Source organism: Bufo gargarizans, chromosome 7, assembly GCF_014858855.1.
Source record: "Bufo gargarizans isolate SCDJY-AF-19 chromosome 7, ASM1485885v1, whole genome shotgun sequence".
NCBI classification, from domain to species: Eukaryota; Metazoa; Chordata; class Amphibia; order Anura; family Bufonidae; genus Bufo; species Bufo gargarizans.
In genome coordinates this window covers 47,705,630-47,726,814 of record NC_058086.1, presented here as the reverse complement: position 1 = coordinate 47,726,814, position 21,185 = coordinate 47,705,630, and the positions used below count along the sequence as shown (strand labels likewise).

At 47.7% G+C, this 21,185-nt stretch overlaps 1 protein-coding gene across 1 annotated transcript in view; it reads left to right on the top strand.

Annotated features, from left to right (window-relative positions):
- Positions 1-21,185, top strand: part of MYSM1 (Myb like, SWIRM and MPN domains 1) — a 30,475-nt gene that overhangs the window by 3,949 nt on the left and 5,341 nt on the right. Inside the window, exons 6-16 of the mRNA XM_044301062.1 lie at positions 1,420-1,498; positions 1,712-1,810; positions 4,715-5,325; positions 6,410-6,540; positions 6,627-6,730; positions 8,995-9,072; positions 18,206-18,288; positions 18,615-18,669; positions 20,016-20,066; positions 20,149-20,223; positions 20,696-20,884. Of these exons, the coding sequence (XP_044156997.1) occupies positions 1,420-1,498; positions 1,712-1,810; positions 4,715-5,325; positions 6,410-6,540; positions 6,627-6,730; positions 8,995-9,072; positions 18,206-18,288; positions 18,615-18,669; positions 20,016-20,066; positions 20,149-20,223; positions 20,696-20,884 (1,555 nt within the window). The remainder of the gene's footprint in view (positions 1-1,419; positions 1,499-1,711; positions 1,811-4,714; positions 5,326-6,409; positions 6,541-6,626; positions 6,731-8,994; positions 9,073-18,205; positions 18,289-18,614; positions 18,670-20,015; positions 20,067-20,148; positions 20,224-20,695; positions 20,885-21,185) is intronic.

Sequence of the window (21,185 nt, the reverse complement as noted above, 5' to 3'; positions counted from 1 at the left end):
GCTTGTTACATTTGTATCCAGTGTGAGCTGAACCATCAACAGCACAAAGCTCTTTCCTGACCGTTGTTACAATGTATCAGTCTGGAGTTCAGCTGTTCACACAGCGTCTAGACTGGACGCCATGCCCTGCATTGTTACCGTTCACTGACAGGAAGTACAGTGATGACGATTACCTTACAGAGTTGACGTGGTTGAGGAACGGCTCAACGGCGTCAGCAGATTCTCCATATTAGGGCTCATTCAGACAGCCGTATGCTGTCTGCAAAAATGTGGATCCGTTTTTTTGGCGGACAGTTCAGCCTGTCCGCAAAAAAACGGATTGCATTCCGTTTTTTTGCTGATCCATGGACTTCAATAGGGCAATGTCCTGATTTTCACTGACAAGTATAGGACATGTTTAATTTTTTTGCTGAGCCATGCAATGGAAGAAAAGGGCCCCATGGAAGTGAATGGGATAATGTCTAATCCGCAAAAAAAAAAACTAATCCCCATTTTTGCGGACAGCATACGGCCGTCTGAATCAGCCCCTATCTAGGGGAAGATTTCTTCCCAACTCCCTGGATCAACGTCACTTACTCAGAAACTTGTGATATTATACATCCCGACCCCTCCTGAAATTATACAATGGTTCAACCACCAGAAAACCCTGAGGCAGCTCCCTTGTCTCACTGCTCTCACAGTAAAGAATCCTGTCTACAGAGCTTTTCATTATACTTTGATTAAAGGGTTTCTCCAGGATTTACATATTCATGGCCTATTCTCAGGATAGGTAATCAATATGAGACTGGCAGGGGTCCGACTCCCAGCACCCCTGCCGACCAGCTGTTTGCGGAGGCCGCAGCGCTCAGAGCCTCCCCGCAGTTTATCAAGCACAGTGCCGTACATTGTATAGTGGCCATGCTTGGTATTGCAGCCCAGGCCCATTCACTTGAGGCTCCTAGGCCACGTGACCGATGAACATGCACCGTAGCTTCTTCAAACAGCTGGTCCCGGGGGTCCAACCCCACCAATGTCATAGTGATGATCTATTCTGAGAATAGGTCATCAGTATGTAAAGGGGTTCTCTGGCAATATTGATGAAGTTTCCTTAGTATAGGTCAGCAGTATCAGATTGATCGGGATACAGGACCTCCACCATCAGCTGTTTAGTGTCAATGCTTGGCAGTGCAGTTCTTCTTCCTTTGGATTGGGGGCAGTGCTGCGGCACTATTAATGACCACTACCCAGTATACGGAGCTGTGCTTGTTCCAGAGAGCAGCTGATTGGTGCGGGTGCCAAGAGTCGGACCCCTGTCCATATGACGTGGATGACCTTTCATAAGTTTATGTGTAGGTCATCAGTATTACAACAACCCCGTCTTGTAATAAAACCTCTGCGCTGTCTTCTCCGCACTGTTAACGCCTTGCGGTCACTTTCCAGGGTCAGATCGCCGTCTAAGCCCGGCAGCAGCGCCGTGAAGTGGAGCGCGGAGGAGAAGGCTCTGTTTGAGCAGGGACTGGTGAGCGTTCTCCTGACCTTTTCCTTCCTTTCTTTTGTTGCTGTGGTTCATCTTCTGATCGAAATGATTTCTAATCGCAAACTAAAAGCACATTGGGCCCTGACCGCTCTGCCCGATCCCACCGTACCGCTCTGCCCGATCCCACCGTACCGCTCTGCCCAATCTATAGGTGTCAGTAAGCTTGTATGTTCAATTCTCCTGTGTTTCTTTAAGGCCAAGTATGGCAGACGTTGGACGAGTATCGCAAGGCTGATCGGGAGCCGCACAGTGCTGCAAGTGAAGAGCTACGCCAGGCAGTATTATAAGAATAAGGTCAGTGCTCGCGCTTAAAGGGGTTTTCCAGTTTGGAAAACATATCGTCATGCACCATTATTGGAAGCAGGGTTTTCAGCAGAGCGGAGAGCGGTTACAAAGAGCATCTCTCACTCTGAAGGACCTGTCCTACCTTACACGGACAACCCGTTGATGTGAATAGGCGTCATGTAATGCTTCGCTTCCCCTGTGGTGGCGCTGCAGGGAAATTGAACAGTTACTGCTATGTCTAACCACAGATTACAGCTGATCGCTGGAGGTCCCACATTGTGATTGGTTTATTGTCAAGGGACCCTTCTAACAGGGATTTTCCAAAGCAGATTATCCCTTTTAAAGAACATCTGTCAGCATGATCAACCCTATTAAACCAGGCATACAGCCTGGCAGTGTTGATCACGGTGAGAAAAATTTATTTTTATTCATCTGCAAATGGATTAATTGGAGCACCGAGGGGCCATCCAGAGACCTCGGAGAACCAGTTTGTTACATCCCTTCAGCTTCAATCTCTCCCCCCCCTTTCTCCTGGCTACACATCTAGTCTAGTCCTGTCTTCTTCTGCTTGCGCTGTGTCTTCCAGTCTTGGCCTGTGCTCAGTGGGTCTCCAGTTGTTCTCCAAGCAGAGTAGATTCCAACTGAGAAAGTGCCTGAGACCTGTCATTTTTGCACCTGCACTGCGCCTCCCAGTCTGCGCTGAGAGATGTCTAGCCCTGTCAATCCAGGGGAAGTGAAGAGGGACTAAAGCTTTACAAACTGGGGCTCCGAGGGCTATGGCTGCCCCCTCAGTGCTCCAGTCAGGTAATTTGCATATGAATAAAATTGATTTTACTCAGCAGCTGGGCCACAGCTAGTCATAATAAGGGTGTCATTTTTATCAGCATGATCAACCCTACCAGGCTGCATGCCTGGTTTGTTAGGGTTGATCATGCTGACAGATGCTCTTTAATTGGATGGCTGCTTTCTTAAAGGGACAGTTCATCTTTTGGCACCAATGCTGATGGTAAACCACCTGGTCTTATAGGGATGTCCTTACCTTTCCCGGGAATGCATATACCGTATTTTTCACCATATAAGACGCACTTTTTCTCCCCCAAAATGGGGGGAAAATGCCCCTGCGTCTTATACGGCGAATGCTGTCAGTTTTACATCGCAAGCTGCGATGTAAAGCGAGCGGGGACTGGGAGGAGGAGCTGGGGCCGGCAATAGCCGCTCGATGGTAGCCCCGTCGCTCCGGTATACTAATATAATATGTCATATTCAATTAATGGTTATTAAATATGCCCCTTTATGCGCCCGGCCTGCCGGCATTGTACTGAAGCGCTTAGGATTTAAGGTACTATTAGGAATAAAGAGGCATATTTAATAACTATTAATTGAATAAGACATATTATATTAGTATACTGGAGCGGCGGGGGATCTGTGGATGGCACAGTTATGGGCTGGGAGGGTCTGTGGATGACACATGTATAACAGTGCCATCCACAGATCCCCCCCCCCCCCCCTGTAACAGTGCCATCCACAGATCCCCCCCCCTGTAACAGTGCCATCCACAGATCCCCCCCCCCCCCTGTAACAGTGCCATCCACAGATCCCCCCCCCCCCCTGTAACAGTGCCAATCCACAGATCCCCCCCCCCTGTAACAGTGCCATCCACAGATCCCCCCCCCCCCCCTGTAACAGTGCCATCCACAGATCCCCCCCCCCCCTGTAACAGTGCCATCCACAGATCCCCCCCCCCTGTAACAGTGCCATCCCAGATCCCCCCCCCCTGTAACAGTGCCATCCACAGATCCCCCCCCCTGTAACAGTGCCATCCACCGATCCCCCCCCCCTGTAACAGTGCCAGCCACAGATCCCCCCCCCCTGTAACAGTGCCATTCCACAGACCCCCCCCCCCCCCCTGTAACAGTGCCATCCACAGACCCCCCCCCCTGTAACAGTGCCATCCACAGATCCCCCCCCCCCCGTAACAGTGCCATCCACAGATCCCCCCCCCCCTGTAAAAGTGCCATCCACAGATCCCCCCCCCCCCTGTAACAGTGCCATCCACAGATCCCCCCCCACCCCCCCCCGTTAACAGTGCATCCACAGATCCCCCCCATAACAGTGTCCGTCATCCACAGATTCCCCCCCCATAAGTGTCCGTCATCCACAGATTCCCCCCCATAACAGTGTCCGTCATCCACAGATTCCCCCCCCATAACAGTGTCCGTCATCCACAGATTCCCCCCCCATAACAGTGTCCGTCATCCACAGATTCCCCCCCCCATAACAGTGTCCGTCATCCACAGATTCCCCCCCCATAACAGTGTCCGTCATCCACAGATTCCCCCCCATAACAGTGTCCGTCATCCACAGATTCCCCCCCCATAACAGTGTCAGTCATCCACAGATTCCCCCCCCATAACAGTGTCAGTCATCCACAGATTCCCCCCCCATAACAGTGTCAGTCATCCACAGATTCCCCCCCCCCCATAACAGTGTCCGTCATGCACAGATTCCCCCCCCATAACAGTGTCCGTCATCCTCAGATCCCCCCCCCCTATAACAGTGTCCGTCATCCACAGATCCCCCCCCCCCCCCAATAACAGTGTCCATCATCCACAGATCCCCAGTAATAGTGCCATCCACAGACCACCATTAGTTCCAAACCCACCAAACACACAGCACACCTTTTGGTTCAAAATTTTTTTTTTCTTATTTTCCTCCCCAAAAACCTAGGTGCGTCTTATACGGCGAAAAATACGGTATATGTCTGAATTGATTTATCGTCCCAGGCAAATATGGGCCAATCTGACATAGGAAAAGCAATATGTAGTCCTAAGCTCCATAAGGAAGTTTGTGAACCCTGCATCCATGCCTTCGTCTCTTGTATCTCCACTTAGTAATGCCATTCTCTTTGTACAGTGTAAAGCGGAAGATGGAAAGAACGATTCCAAGGTGGATTCTGCGGTTCTTCATCTGCTCCGTCTAGAGGATGCCGCTGGAGATGAGCTGTCCGCACTCCGAGGCCGCGCCGATCCTAACCTCAACGCAGTGAAGATCGAGACGTTATCAGACGACGAAGAGATTGACATAACTGATGAGGTGAAGGAGGAGCCTGCCGATAATGGAGACCACCCGCTAATGATTCTGGCGGAGGAGGTGGGGCCTACAGTCAGTGAACAAGGAGAGGAGGCAATTACAGATCCCATGTGTCAGCTGATGGACGGTGGACGCTCTCCCCCTGCTCTCAGCGACACTCCAGCCCCCAGTCCTCAAATGCAGGCGGCGAGTCCTGCCTCTCCACACACCCAGGAGAAGGACGACTGTCCGTCCTCATTACCGTCCCCTCCACCCTGTGAGCAGGAACAGCTGGAGGAAGTAGACGAGCTGAAACCTCCCGAGCAGGAAGTGGAAATAGAGCAAGACTTTATTTCTGAGGAAGAGAAGCAGGCCATCTCAGAATTTTTCGAGGGCCGGCCAGCGAAGACTCCAGAGCGTTATCTCCGGATTCGCAATTACATTCTGGATCAATGGTAATGTAGGAGTAACAATGCTGTGATTCAGTACCACAGAAATGTATATCCCTGATCTAATATCCTAGACGGGTCACTTGAATTTTCAGCAGACCTTTGATATGTCATAGAGAGGGGGTCAGAATGAATGAGGAGGGAGGAGCGCTCGCATATCATGCTCGCTGCAGGAGACTGGATTGAGACGGTCCTGCAGACTTTCTATTGAGTCCGTCTCCCTTCTTCAGCGAGGAGGGAACGTGATATGCGAACGCTTCTCTCTTCTCATTTTAGGTATCGTGGCGGTCTCAGCACTCAGACCTCAGTGACCCTTTAAAATGTATCTCCACCCAAAACATTTCAGTTCCCTCATTGCTGTGGATCTCACCCTTCACAATGGAATTTGCTGCAGAATCTTTTCCACCGTGTGTGAACTTTCCGCATGTATTTCAATTCCTCAACATTTTTAAGACCTCTGTGGACAGAGAATGGGAATTCTTATTTACACTTCTCACTGCCGAGGGTTTGTTACAATTGTATCCAGTCTAGACAATCCTCTGAGCCCAACAAACCTCTGTCCTCTCATGATGGTTTGATACAATGTATCAGTCTGGAGTCCAGTCTGCTTAGGTCAGAGATTTGTCTAGACTGGATACAATTGTAACAAATCCTCAACTATTAGCAGTATTGAAGGGATTGTCCATGTTCAGAGGCCCTTTGGACTGACAGCCCCTACGTCGTCAGGCCTGCAGAATGAAGCGTTGGGTTTTGGCTCTTTCGGTGCCAATAACACTCAGTGTCAACAGCTAATTTGACAGATAGTCATCTGTGCTACTGCAGCCAATGACTGGCAGCAGTAGTGACGTGTCCCTTATGCGTCACGTGACACATCTGTTTTTCATTGGTTTCCTTGGAGCAGGAGGCTGCACTACTGAGACATTCAGATGACATCACGCCCTTGATTTGTGTCAGGCGCAGTGTTGTCAGGTATACACCCACACTTCCACCCTTATGAATGGTCACGCGTAGCTGCCACCTTTCTATCCGGGGAGGATGTCGGTCATGATGTGGATGGTGATCTCCAGGGATTTCTCTCCGTTTCTCACAGGAAGATTTGTAAACCAAACTATCTAAACAAAACGTCCGTGCGTCCGGGGCTGAGGAACTGCGGAGACGTGAACTGCATCGGTCGCATCCACACTTACCTGGAATTAATTGGTGCCATCAACTTTGGCTGTGGTAAATTACCAGTTGTCACTTCACACCCAGCGATTCATCGACAGATCGCTACCAAACGCTCACCAGACCTTCTGTCCATTTTGCAGAGCAAGCTGTCTACAACCGTCCGCGACCGGTGGACAAAACCAAGTCTAAGATGGGGAAGGACACCTTGGAAGCCTACGAGTTGGCTCACCGCCTGCACTCTATGGTAAGGCGTCTATTCATGATGAATTTCAACAGCTCAGTCTGTCTGCTGGAATTGTGAATGCAGCTCTGGCTGTGACTGGAGTATAATCCAAGATGTCTGTTCACATCAGGGTTACATCACTTTTAAGCTTTAGCGTAGCACATTTTGCATCAATAGTCTCACCTTTAACCTCCATGGACCCCATTGGAAGTCACTGGGATCCGTTATTCACCATCATATGACAGATCCAGCATGGCGTCATGGCTTCTGTAATATCTACAACCTGTTTCACTGACCAAAAAATGCAAATTTCATGCTACAGCCTAAGATTTTGGCTACAGTTTTCTGATTTATATTGCATTTTACAGTTTTGCACACAGTCCTGCGCAGCGGCCGCCTGGTAAGATTTATGTGCCGAAATCAATGGAGATTATGGAAGATTTTACAGTTTTTCTTCGGGAACAAACATTTCTTTTATTTATATTGGTGTCTGCGGCGATAAAGTGCCTTTTACACAAACCTGGAGGATTTCCAGCCGGCGTCGCTGCTGCAGCCAGAAATTAGTTCGATATTGCTGCAGAGCGCGGGGTCCGGGTAATAAACCCCTGACAATTTTATTGTATTTGATCACATTTATTCAATAGGTTTTTTATTTTTATGAAAATAAGTTATCTTTGTGGGATTTTTAACCCCATTTTGGCAGCGACCTTTTTCTTTATTCCACTACCTGCCATTTTTCAACATCACCATGTGACGACTTGTTTTTTGTGGGACGTTACATTTTTTACCATTTAATGTTCTATATAATATATTGAGGAACTTCAAAATATATTTGAGGTGGAAAGGATAAAAAAAATTCCTTCATTGAATTTCGCTTTTACAGCCGCCTCTGTGCAGTGAAGCTGACATGTTACCGTTATTACAGTGATAGCAAATTTTGTTCTGTTTTGCTACCTTTGCCACCTAAAAAAAAACCATTTGGTTTTGTCACCATATTTTGACACCCATAACTTTTTACTATTTTCAGGTACATACTTTTTTTTTTTTTATAATTTTTTGGAGGAAGGGCAAAGACAAAAAAAAATTGGCATTGGATCTTATAGGTAATTCAATATTTTAATTTTTCGATGTAGCGATGCCAGTTATAAAAAAAAAAAAATATATATATAATTTTTTTTTTTTATATATGTTTTTGTGCGATAAATTGTGGTAAGCAGGAGCCCTCTTCCCCTAACGCAGGGGTCAGCAACCTCCAGGTGTTGTGAAACTACATCTCCCATCATGCATCACTTTCATGCACACCCGTTCTCTGAACTCCCACAGAAGAGAAAGGAGCATGCTGGGAGTTGTAGTTTCACAACAGCTGGAGTGCCGAAGGTTGCTGATCCCTGGTCTAACGCCTCAGATGCCTTCACTATTGTTTGTCTCATCTGTGGAGTTGAAAACGGCCAGGATTGGGAATATCTCTGATCCTAGCCATTGCAAGCAGGTGTCACCCGGTCACTCTTCTCGCACCTGGGATTTATATGTACATCAAGGTGCAAGAAGGGGTTAAACCTTATATTTTTGTCCCACTCGGGTGCCTGTCAGGCCTTGTCATCTTGTCACAGAGGCTGTAGAGGAAAAACAAAAGGAGCCCCTTCTCTCCAGGATCTAATGGGTTAAACATCCGAGATTGAAGTTATGTTTGATCTCGGCTGTTGTTGCAGGCAGGCTGTTATTCGATTTGTGCCCACAGTCCGGGGTTTTTCAAGATGTTAGAACTGATGACCTATCTTGAGGATAGGTCATCGGTATCTGATCGGTGGCGGTCCAACACCTGGGACCCCCCCCCACCGATCAGGTGTTTGAGAAGGCACCGGAGCTCCTGTGAGCACTGCGTGCTTCTCCGTGCTTACCAAGCACAGCGCCGTGCATTGTATAGTGGCCGTGCTTGGTATCGCGCTCAGCCTCATTCACTTCTCCTAGGCCACGTGACCGATGAACGTGTTGTCACTCAGCCTAGGAAAAGCTGCGAGAAGGTCTTGGTGCTACGCCGATCGCTGGTACCTTCTCAAACAGCTGATCGGCAGGGGTCCCAGGTGCCGACCCCCACCGATCACATACTGATGATCTATTCTGAGGATAGGTCATCAGTAGTAAAATCTCAGAAAACCCCTTTAAGGGTAGGCTGAATGGGCGGCATGTGGCGCCAACGGGTGAAAGAGATTAAGTGAAAAGTTCTCCAGATTTTATTAGTTCCCAGCATTTCGGTGTCGGTAACAGTCTTGCCTCTTTTGCACTAGCGCACCAGAAGAAGACGTGTCCGAGACCCCCGGGGAAACTGGTGTGATGCCAGAGATCTGGAAGGACAGACCTTTGAGGTAGGTGGATGCCTTCAAAGTGAGTTCAGGAAGCGTTGGATGTCCATGCGGCCATGACGCCACACACCTCCTCATGTATCTTATGTATGTTCACTCTGTGTTCAGTGTCCCTGCTCGTCAGGATCTTTCAGGGTGCGGTGCCCTTATGGGATGTCCCTCCTGGAGGTCGGGGGGGAAGAGTGTCAGCACGTGGGTGTTGAAAGCATGAACTCAAGTCTAATGTTACATGCACACGACCGTTGAAAACAGACACACTGTCAGTTTTTCATGGACATTTTGCATAAGTGTGCATCCATTTTCTGGCCCCATGTCCGTTTTGCATCAGTTCTTCATGTCCGTTAAAAACATTAAAGACCTGGAAAATGGATGCATTTGATTAGCAGACCCACCCTTCTGAGAACACCCACATGATGGTAGGCCCCCAGCTGAAATGATGTCCCCCATAGTGTAGGGATTGTTTTATTTTTACAGCCCCTTCTGAAATAATGTCCCACATCTTAAATAATGGCCCGCCGCAGTTTTTTGTTTTTGTTTTTTGTTGATTTTACACAAAAAAAAAAAAAGAAACCCCTCACCTTATCCACTTGCTCGCGCTGCAGCAGTCTCTTCTCTCTTCAGTGAACAGGACCTGCAATGTGCGTGATGACGTCACCACGCATATCGCAGGTCATTCGGCAGGTCCTGCTCAATGAAGAGAGAAGAGACTGCCGCAGCGCAAGCAAGTAGATGAGGTGAGGTTTTTTTTAACCCCCTAAATGGCCATATAGATAAAGTGTACTCATTTTTAACGGCCGTCAGACGGGTACATGCCTGTCAATTGGCCGTTAAAGCTAACCTGTCACCGGGATTTTGGGTATAGAGCTGAGGACATGGGTTGCTAGATGGCCGCTAGCACATCTGCAATATCCAGTCCCTATAGCTCTGTGTGCTTTTATTGTGTAAAAAAAAAACGATTTGATACATATGCAAATTAACTTGAGATGAGTCCTGTCCCTGACTCATCTCACATACAGGACTCATCTCAGGTTAATTTACATATGTATCAAATCATTTATTATTATTTTTTTACACAATAAAAGCACACAGAGCTATGGGGACTGGGTATTGCGGATGTCCTAGCGGCCATCTAGCAACCCATGTCTTTAAGTGAACCTCTGCACCATGTTATTTTTAAGTCTCAAACGTTTGGTGCTGATTATTTTCATTTACAAAACAAGGAAAAAATAATCCAGCTTCTGATAAGTGTTAATCAAGATTTAAGGATTGTATTCCCTAGATCGGAAACGAGTAAATGCTGTGTGTATTATGTTCGGATTTTTATTGCGCTAAAAATAAAGGTCCGCACCTTTTATCGGGAGCTGGATTTTTTCCCCCTTGTTTTATGGCTTTCATCGTGCTGTATCCTAAGCACCTCCAGGCTTCTGTTGGAGATCGATCGCACACAGGTGAGCGCTGCATTCTGTGCTTTTTTGTTGATTGATTTTCATTATATACCTTTTATAGCCGTCACAGCAGCACTGAACTGATACAGAGCTCCAAATCCTCACCATAGACATAGTTACATGATAAAATTCTGTCTGCCTCCAGCAACCACTAGAGGGAGCTCAGGAGATTACTGCATACAGATATATACAGCCACCACTAGGGGGAGCTCAGGAGATTACTGCATACAGATATATACAGCCACCACTAGAGGGAGCTCAGGAGATTACTACATACAGATATATACAGCCACCACTAGGGGGAGCTCAGGAGATTACTGCATACAGATATATACAGCCACCACTAGAGGGAGCTCAGGAGATTACTACATACAGATATATACAGCCACCACTAGAGGGAGCTCAGGAGATTACTGCATACAGATATATACAGCCACCACTAGGGGGAGCTCAGGAGATTACTGCATACAGATATATACAGCCACCACTAGAGGGAGCTCAGGAGATTACTGCATAGAGATATATACAGCCACCACTAGAGGGAGCTCAGGAGATTACTGCATACAGATATATACAGCCACCACTAGGGGAGCTCAGGAGATTACTGCATACAGATATATACAGCCACCACTAGAGGGCGCTCAGGAGATTACTGCATACAGATATATACAGCCACCACTAGAGGGAGCTCAGGAGATTACTGCATACAGATATATACAGCCACCACTAGAGGGAGCTCAGGAGATTACTACATACAGATATATACAGCCACCACTAGGGGAGCTCAGGAGATTACTGCATACAGATATATACAGCCACCACTAGAGGGAGCTCAGGAGATTACTACATACAGATATATACAGCCACCACTAGGGGAGCTCAGGAGATTACTGCATACAGATATATACAGCCACCACTAGAGGGAGCTCAGGAGATTACTACATACAGATATATACATCCACCACTAGAGGGAGCTCAGGAGATTACTGCATACAGATATATATATACAGCCACCACTAGAGGGAGCTCGGGAGATTACTACATACAGATATATACAGCCACCACTAGAGGGAGCTCAGGAGATTACTGCATACAGATATATACAGCCACCACTAGAGGGAGCTCAGGAGATTACTGCATACAGATATATACAGCCACCACTAGGGGGAGCTCAGGAGATTACTACATACAGATACAGTGGAGGAAATAATTATTTGACCCCTCACTGATTTTGTAAGTTTGTCCAATGACAAAGAAATGAAAAGTCTCAGAACAGTATCATTTCAATGGTAGGTTTATTGTAACAGTGGCAGATGGCACATCAAAAGGAAAATCGAAAAAATAACTTTAAATAAAAGATAGCAACTGATTTGCATTTCATTGAGTGAAATAAGTATTTGAACCCCTACCAACCATTAAGAGTTCTGGCTCCCACAGAGTGGTTAGACACTTCTACTCAATTAGTCACCCTCATTAAGGACACCTGTCTTAACTAGTCACCTGTATAAAAGACACCTGTCCACAGAATCAATCAATCAAGCAGACTCCAAACTCTCCAACATGGGAAAGACCAAAGAGCTGTCCAAGGATGTCAGAGACAAAATTGTAGACCTGCACAAGGCTGGAATGGGCTACAAAACCATTAGCAAGAAGCTGGGAGAGAAGGTGACAACTGTTGGTGCGATTGTTCGAAAATGGAAGGAGCACAAAATGACCATCAATCGACCTCGCTCTGGGGCTCCACGCAAGATCTCACCTCGTGGGGTGTCAATGGTTCTGAGAAAGGTGAAAAAGCATCCTAGAACTACACGGGAGGAGTTAGTTAATGACCTCAAATTAGCAGGGACCACAGTCACCAAGAAAACCATTGGAAACACATTACACCGCAATGGATTAAAATCCTGCAGGGCTCGCAAGGTCCCCCTGCTCAGGAAGGCACATGTGCAGGCCCGTCTGAAGTTTGCCAATGAACACCTGAATGATTCAGAGAGTGACTGGGAGAAGGTGCTGTGGTCTGATGAGACCAAAATAGAGCTCTTTGGCATTAACTCAACTCGCTGTGTTTGGAGGAAGAAAAATGCTGCCTATGACCCCCAAAACACCGTCCCCACAGTCAAGCATGGGGGTGGAAACATTTTGCTTTGGGGGTGTTTTTCTGCTAAGGGCACAGGACAACTTATTCGCATAAACGGGAAAATGGACGGAGCCATGTATCGTGAAATCCTGAGCGACAACCTCCTTCCCTCTGCCAGGAAACTGAAAATGGGTCGTGGATGGGTGTTCCAGCACGACAATGACCCAAAACATACAGCAAAGGCAACAAAGGAGTGGCTCAAGAAGAAGCACATTAAGGTCATGGAGTGGCCTAGTCAGTCTCCGGACCTTAATCCAATCGAAAACCTATGGAGGGAGCTCAAGCTCAGAGTTGCACAGAGACAGCCTCGAAACCTTAGGGATTTAGAGATGATCTGCAAAGAGGAGTGGACCAACATTCCTCCTAAAATGTGCGCAAACTTGGTCATCAATTACAAGAAACGTTTGACCTCTGTGCTTGCAAACAAGGGTTTTTCCACCAAGTATTAAGTCTTTTTTTGTTAGAGGGTTCAAATACTTATTTCACTCAATGAAATGCAAATCGGTTGCTATCTTTTATTTAAAGTTATTTTTTCGATTTTCCTTTTGATGTGCTATCTGCCACTGTTACAATAAACCTACCATTGAAATGATACTGTTCTGAGACTTTTCATTTCTTTGTCATTGGACAAACTTACAAAATCAGTGAGGGGTCAAATAATTATTTCCTCCACTGTATATACAGCCACCACTAGGGGAGCTCAGGAGATTACTGTATACAGATATATACAGCCACCACTAGAGGGAGCTCAGGAGATTACTGCATACAGATATATACAGCCACCTCTAGAGGGAGCTCAGGAGATTACTGCATACAGATATATACAGCCACCACTAGAGGGAGCTCAGGAGATTACTACATACAGATATAACAGAAAAATTAGTATTGGAATCGCACTCACCAGAGCTTGAGGTCATCTGGTATGCAGCAGCCTACCTGGAGTCCAAGATTCATCAGGGCTCCTTCATGAACAGTCCAAAGAAAGAAGATGGAGGCAGCATGACCGGTAAAACATCCCTTTATTAGGGGAACCGCCAAGTGAACAGCGTGCAGGGGTTGTGACGTTTCGGCTGCTTCACAGCCTTTATCAAACACAAAATGCCATTAACAAGTGCCTGTTTAAATATCTTAAAACACACCCACTCATAAGAGAGTGGCCAATGATAGTGTGACTAAGGTGCTGAGGTCATCACAGATGCGTCCTCAGGTGCTCCTACTACATGTGTCAAACAATCATACATATTAGATCCTTATCGCCCACATACCTGACAGGCACACATGTGCCTCGGCGTTCACAAGCGCCAGGCGCGCATGACAGGAAAGAGAGGGTCACGTCACTGCCTGTTTCCTTAGGATCAGCTGCTCGCAGTGCGGCTCCGCCCACCCGATCTCACGTCATCCTATCTCCCCCGTCGTGCGCGCCGTTGTCAGGGACGCCTCCGGGCTGGTCCGCCCCTACCCCACAAGACGGGTGCGATAACTCCACCCCACCGCATCCGCAGTATTCACGATCCAAACCTAGATCGGATTAGGCTGCAATGCTGTTCTGCATTCCCTTCACAGCTTAAGGCAACGATGGGGGACGTCCACAAAGGAGGCGGTGTCATCACGTCATCAGCCGAAACCCGGCCCTGATGACATCACAGTCCCGCCTCTCCAGTGTCCGATCCACCCCGCATTGCCGAAGCTGCAACCTCGGTCTAGCCCCATCCTTTGCTGCGGTGCGTGAAGGGAGAAATCCACACTCATCTAGGGGTCACGGATTGGACCCAAGCCTTAGTTCTATGGCATGCCGTACTCCATGTGGGCTAGGAAAAAGTGAGAGGTCAAGTTGGAACTTGACCTCCATCGCTTTTACCGTACATTGAGATTGAAGGCCTTCTTTCTTGATAAGGAGGAAAGGAAGGCAGTATCAGCTTCTGAGGGAGCTGGGAATGCTGACTTTATTTTGAAGACATTTGATTTGAGAAACAAAAGTGTTTTTTCTCCACCGCGTAATAACCACGTTGTGGAGGCATATATTGATATTGTTTCTAAACAGATTGAGACATTGAGAGAACATAAGGAGAGGAGGGCTACATCGAACCTGACAAGGGGGGAGAAAGAGGCACTTAGACAACTGACAGGTGACAAATCCCTGACGATTAAATCTGCTGATAAGGGAGGGGCGGTGGTGGTGATGGACACAACAAGCTACGAACGGGAGGTACATAGACAACTGGGTGACCGGGAGGTATATATTGAGCTTCAGAATGATCCCAAATGGGACATCAAACGTGACTTAGAAACAATTATCGGTGAAGCCCTGGTGGAGGGTATCATCGATAAGGATGTCAGGGACTTTCTCCTGGTCACACACCCGGTCACTCCCCTGTTCTATGTACTTCCCAAGATACATAAAAGCTTGGTCGACCCCCCTGGTCGGCCGATTGTGTCGGGCAGGGATTCGATTTTTAGCAATATAGCCATATTCCTTGACAGGGTTTTGCGAATCCATGCCACCAGCGCCCCTTCCTATATCAGGGATACGAGTCATTTTTTGTTGAAACTCAGAGAACTGAGTTTACCTGCCGATCCCATCCTTGTCAGTTTCGATGTAGTCTCTCTATATACCTCCATAGAGCACACTTACGGGTTGAATGTCGTCGGTGTGGCCCTGGCCAGCACCGGGCTCTCCCTGGGCGGCCGTGACTTTGTCCTCCATCTCCTAGAGGTGGTCCTGAGGCGGAACTACTTCCGTTTCGGGAGCACCTATTATCAACAATTGCGCGGAGTGGCCATGGGTTCGAACGTGGCGCCCACGTATGCCAACATGTTTATGGCGGAGGTGGAGGACAGACTCATTTACCAAGCGGCTCTGTTCGGGAAAGCCCGGTGCTGGTGGCGCTACATCGACGACATTTTCGTGGTGTGGGGAGGCTCTCAAGGTGAATTAGAGCACTTTTTTGGGTATCTCAATGGTATGGTGCCCGGGCTCGGGTTCACCATGACAATGTCCACAGTATCTTTGCAATTTCTCGATGTGATGGTATATGTCAGGGATGGGGGTATCGAGACTGACATTTTCCACAAACCTACAGATAGGAATAATTTGTTAGATTTTAGGAGCAGTCATCCACGACGGATGGTTGAGTCGTTACCGTGGAGTCAGATGTTGAGGGTGAGACGGGTGGTATCGGGGGAAGAGCAATTTGGGATAAGGGTGGAGGAGATGGGGAAGAAATTCCTTGAGAGGGGGTACCCACGACGGTTGGTAGAGAAGATCTCACAAAAAGTGGGGGAGGTTGACCGGGAGTCCACGTTCCAGGGAAAGAAGAAGGAGAGGGATTCTAAACGGATTCCGTTTGTCTCGACATATGGATCCAAAAGTGGTGATATAGCGCGTATTATACGCAAAGAATGGCACATTTTACAAAAAGGTTTGCCCATGGTAGAGGAATTTGTGGGTTTCCCCATGATGGCATACAAGAGAGGGACCAACCTGCGTGACAGATTGGTGAAGACCGAGGTTGGGGAGCCGCATGGGGATGGGCAAAGGTATCTGGCACCAAGGAAGTTGGGATGTTTTCCCTGCCTTGGGTGTTGTAACTGTGGCAATATGCTGAAGGGTGATACCTTTGCCCATCCCTATAGCGGCAAGCCTTATAAGATCAAAAACTTTTTCACATGCAGGTCACGGGACGTGATATACATGATCACGTGCCCATGTGGCCTCATCTACATTGGGGAGACCACTATGGAAGCCAGGGAACGCATCAATTCCCACAAGAGTAACATCCGTAGGGCCCAGATTGACAAGCCGGTGGCAAAACATTTCCTGGAGCGTGGGCACTCGGTCAACCAACTCCGATTCAGAATCATTGATTCGGTTGGCCCTCTGAGACGTGGGGGGGACAAGGATCGGATTCTACAGAAGAAAGAACTTAGGTGGATTTTTGAAATGAGAGCCCTCCAACCTTATGGGATGAACATAGATTTTCCGATAACGAATGTGTAATGAGCCTGAGTGACCTTTGAACTGGTTCTCTGTGTAATGTTTTTAACTGTAGTTTGTTTTTTATTAAGGCACGTTTCTCACTTTTTCCTAGCCCACATGGAGTACGGCATGCCATAGAACTAAGGCTTGGGTCCAATCCGTGACCCCTAGATGAGTGTGGATTTCTCCCTTCACGCACCGCAGCAAAGGATGGGGCTAGACCGAGGTTGCAGCTTCGGCAATGCGGGGTGGATCGGACACTGGAGAGGCGGGACTGTGATGTCATCAGGGCCGGGTTTCGGCTGATGACGTGATGACACCGCCTCCTTTGTGGACGTCCCCCATCGTTGCCTTAAGCTGTGAAGGGAATGCAGAACAGCATTGCAGCCTAATCCGATCTAGGTTTGGATCGTGAATACTGCGGATGCGGTGGGGTGGAGTTATCGCACCCGTCTTGTGGGGTAGGGGCGGACCAGCCCGGAGGCGTCCCTGACAACGGCGCGCACGACGGGGGAGATAGGATGACGTGAGATCGGGTGGGCGGAGCCGCACTGCGAGCAGCTGATCCTAAGGAAACAGGCAGTGACGTGACCCTCTCTTTCCTGTCATGCGCGCCTGGCGCTTGTGAACGCCGAGGCACATGTGTGCCTGTCAGGTATGTGGGCGATAAGGATCTAATATGTATGATTGTTTGACACATGTAGTAGGAGCACCTGAGGACGCATCTGTGATGACCTCAGCACCTTAGTCACACTATCATTGGCCACTCTCTTATGAGTGGGTGTGTTTTAAGATATTTAAACAGGCACTTGTTAATGGCATTTTGTGTTTGATAAAGGCTGTGAAGCAGCCGAAACGTCACAACCCCTGCACGCTGTTCACTTGGCGGTTCCCCTAATACATACAGATATATACAGCCACCACTAGAGGGAGCTCAGGAGATTACTACATACAGATATATACAGCCACCACTAGAGGGAGCTCAGGAGATTACTGCATACAGATATATACAGCCACCTCTAGAGGGAGCTCAGGAGATTACTGCATACAGATATATACAGCCACCACTAGAGGGAGCTCAGGAGATTACTACATACAGATATATACAGCCACCACTAGAGGGAGCTCAGGAGATTACTACATACAGATATATACAGCCACCACTAGAGGGAGCTCAGGAGATTACTGCATACAGATATATACAGCCACCACTAGAGGGAGCTCAGGAGATTACTACATACAGATATATACAGCCACCACTAGAGGGAGCTCAGGAGATTACTGCATACAGATATGTATAGTATATTATAGTCAGGCTGGCCGTACACATTACTGTCCAGACTCTCCACAGATGTCAGTATCAATAATGATCAAGCAGTTGGACTCCAGCATGTCCAATCCTTTTGTTCTCAGGGGAGATGTGTCTCGAGAAGCGTCTGGTAGCGCTTTCTGAACACACATGATTATCAACGCCCTGTCAGATGCGTATGGGGGGACAGTGACCTCTATCTGACGCGTATGGTCAGTGTTACAGTATCAGGACAGAGATACACTGTAACGATCCATGTTTCTATTTGTCAGCATCTCTCGGCAGCAGAGGTAGCGATCAGACGGGAGAAGATGAAACAGTCAAAGTGTTCCAAAGGATCGAGACCGTCCAAGAGGTATGAACTGTTCAGATCTGCATCCTCAGGACTTGTAAAGTAGCTTTATTGTCACCCGAAGCTGAGAGCTGCTCTTGACACAGCTGCAGGGCTTGTTACAGTGTGTCAGTGCACTGGCGTCAACCAGACTTGATCAGGAATGGTTATTAGTCTCTGGATGGAATCAAGAAGGTTTCCATCTTTGTAATGGTGACAAACTGCAACCCTTTAATCCAGCTTGTTCTGGGGAAGGGGGAGCGCCGGCTCCACGTTCTTTGACGTGCTAAGTCTGTGTAATGCTTTTTGTATGAACTACCTGCAGTTAACCCCGGTGCTTTGTCCCACAGCTCCTTTGACCCATTCCAGCTGATTCCCTGCTCCGACTTTACAGAAGAGAAGCCGGTATGAGCATTTTATACTTGTGCCATGTCAGCTCCCAAGTGAATGGGATTTACTTGCAATGCCATGCACAGCCACTGTACAATGTGTGGCGCTGTGCTTGGTATAGTATGAGGAGCGGTGCAGCCCCTCCAAACAGCAGATCTGTAGGGATGCAGGAGTCAGACCTTAACTGATCAGATATTGCTGTCCTATCCTGAGGATACTGTACCAATACAGATTATACAGTCACCACTAGAGGGAGCTCACTGCATACAGATTATACAGTCACCACTAGAGGGAGCTCACTGCATACAGATTATACAGTCACCACTAGAGGGAGCTCACTACATACAGATTATACAGCCGCCACTGGAGGGAGCTCACTACATACAGATTATACAGCCACCACTAGGGGGAGCTCACTACATACAGATTATACAGCCACCACTAGAGGGAGCTCACTACATACAGATTATACAGCCACCACTAGGGGGAGCTCACTACATACAGATTATACAGCCACCACTAGGGGGAGCTCACTACATACAGATTATACAGCCACCACTAGAGGGAGCTCACTACATACAGATTATACAGCCACCACTAGAGGGAGCTCACTACATACAGATTATACAGCCACCACTAGAGGGAGCTCACTACATACAGATTATACAGCCACCACTAGAGGGAGCTCACTGCATACAGATTATACAGCCAACACTAGGGGGGCTCACTACATACAGATTATACAGCCACCACTAGAGGGAGCTCACTACATACAGATTATACAGCCACCACTAGGGGGAGCTCACTACATACAGATTATACAGCCACCACTAGGGGGAGCTCACTACATACAGATTATACAGCCACCACTAGAGGGAGCTCACTACATACAGATTATACAGCCACCACTAGGAGGAGCTCATTGCATACAGATTATACAGCCACCACTAGAGGGAGCTCACTACATACAGATTATACAGCCACCACTAGGGGGAGCTCACTACATACAGATTATACAGCCACCACTAGAGGGAGCTCACTACATACAGATTATACAGCCACCACTAGAGGGAGCTCACTACATACAGATTATACAGCCACCACTAGAGGGAGCTCACTACATACAGATTATACAGCCACCACTAGAGGGAGCTCACTACATATACATTATACAGACACCACTAGGGGGTGCCCTTGCATTTCTATGAGAAAAAAGGATCTCAAGTCCTTATATAGATGGATTAGGAGATGAATCGCCTATTTTTATTTTTCGGAATGGTCTGAAATCTATCAGAATATTTTCTTATTTTCTCAGTTGTTTGTGGTCTTCAGATTTCAGTTTTTTACCTCTTGTGTCGTAGGCCCCGTTTCGAGTGAAGGTGTCAGCGGAAGCCATGTTGATATTGGATTTGGTAAGTGAAGCATGAAGACATCAGTCTCTGTCCCCTTGTCTTATGTGTCTGACCAGTTAATACGAACCTGTCTGTCTTTCAGCACGCTCACGTATCCATGGCGGAGGTTATCGGCTTATTGGGTGGAAGTTATTCAGAGGATGACGGTATTATAGAAGTAAGAGGCCGATATCAGCCGTCCGTCAGCCGCTGACAGGTGGAAGAATGAAGCACATATGACACGTTATACACACTGAGCGGCCGTACTAATCTTCATATTATAATTCATAAATACCTTTTACGTTTTCAGATTTTGCATTGATAGTTATTTTACAGTTCTCAGCCTTAGGCCTCATGCACATGACTGTATCCAGTTTTTCGGGAACGGACATACGGATTCGGAAAGCACACGGTATGCTGTCCGCATCTTTTGTGGCCCCATTGAAATAAATGGGTTCCGCATCCAATCTGCAAAAAATGCGGATCGGATGTGGACTGAAACTACGGTCGTGTGTATGAGGCCTTATAAGTAGATTTCTCCTGATGCCGTTACATAGAGGAGCTGCACTGTAAATTCTGGCGCCCCCTACTGACGATCTTGGTGTCGTCCCCGCGTATTCCTGTACACTGTGCTCTCCGGTTGTTCACAGATCTGCGCCGCGGAGCCGTGTAACAGCCTCAGCACCGGACTTCAGTGTGAGATGGATCCGGTCTCCCAGACCCAGGCATCGGAGGCCCTGCACCTGCGCGGCTACAGCGTCATCGGATGGTACCACTCTCACCCAGCGTTCGACCCCAACCCTTCAATCCGAGATATCGATACTCAGGCCAAATACCAGGTGGGACTTCCATATGTAATGTAGTTATATATGCAGCTATGGACTAGAGGTGGGACCCTTGAGGCAACTAGTACACAAACTTCCATACTTTACACTGCAGGCTGTATTCAGAAAATGAAGCAAAACAGAGATCAGGTTTAAAGAGGTTGTCCGTGCTTTTGATATTGATGACCTATCCTCAGGATAGGTTGTAAATATCAGATCTGTGGGGGTCCGACTCCTTGCACCCCCGCCGATCAGCTGTTTGAGGAGACGCAGTGCACACTTGCCTTCTCTCTTCCTGTTCAGCACTGCTGTCCCA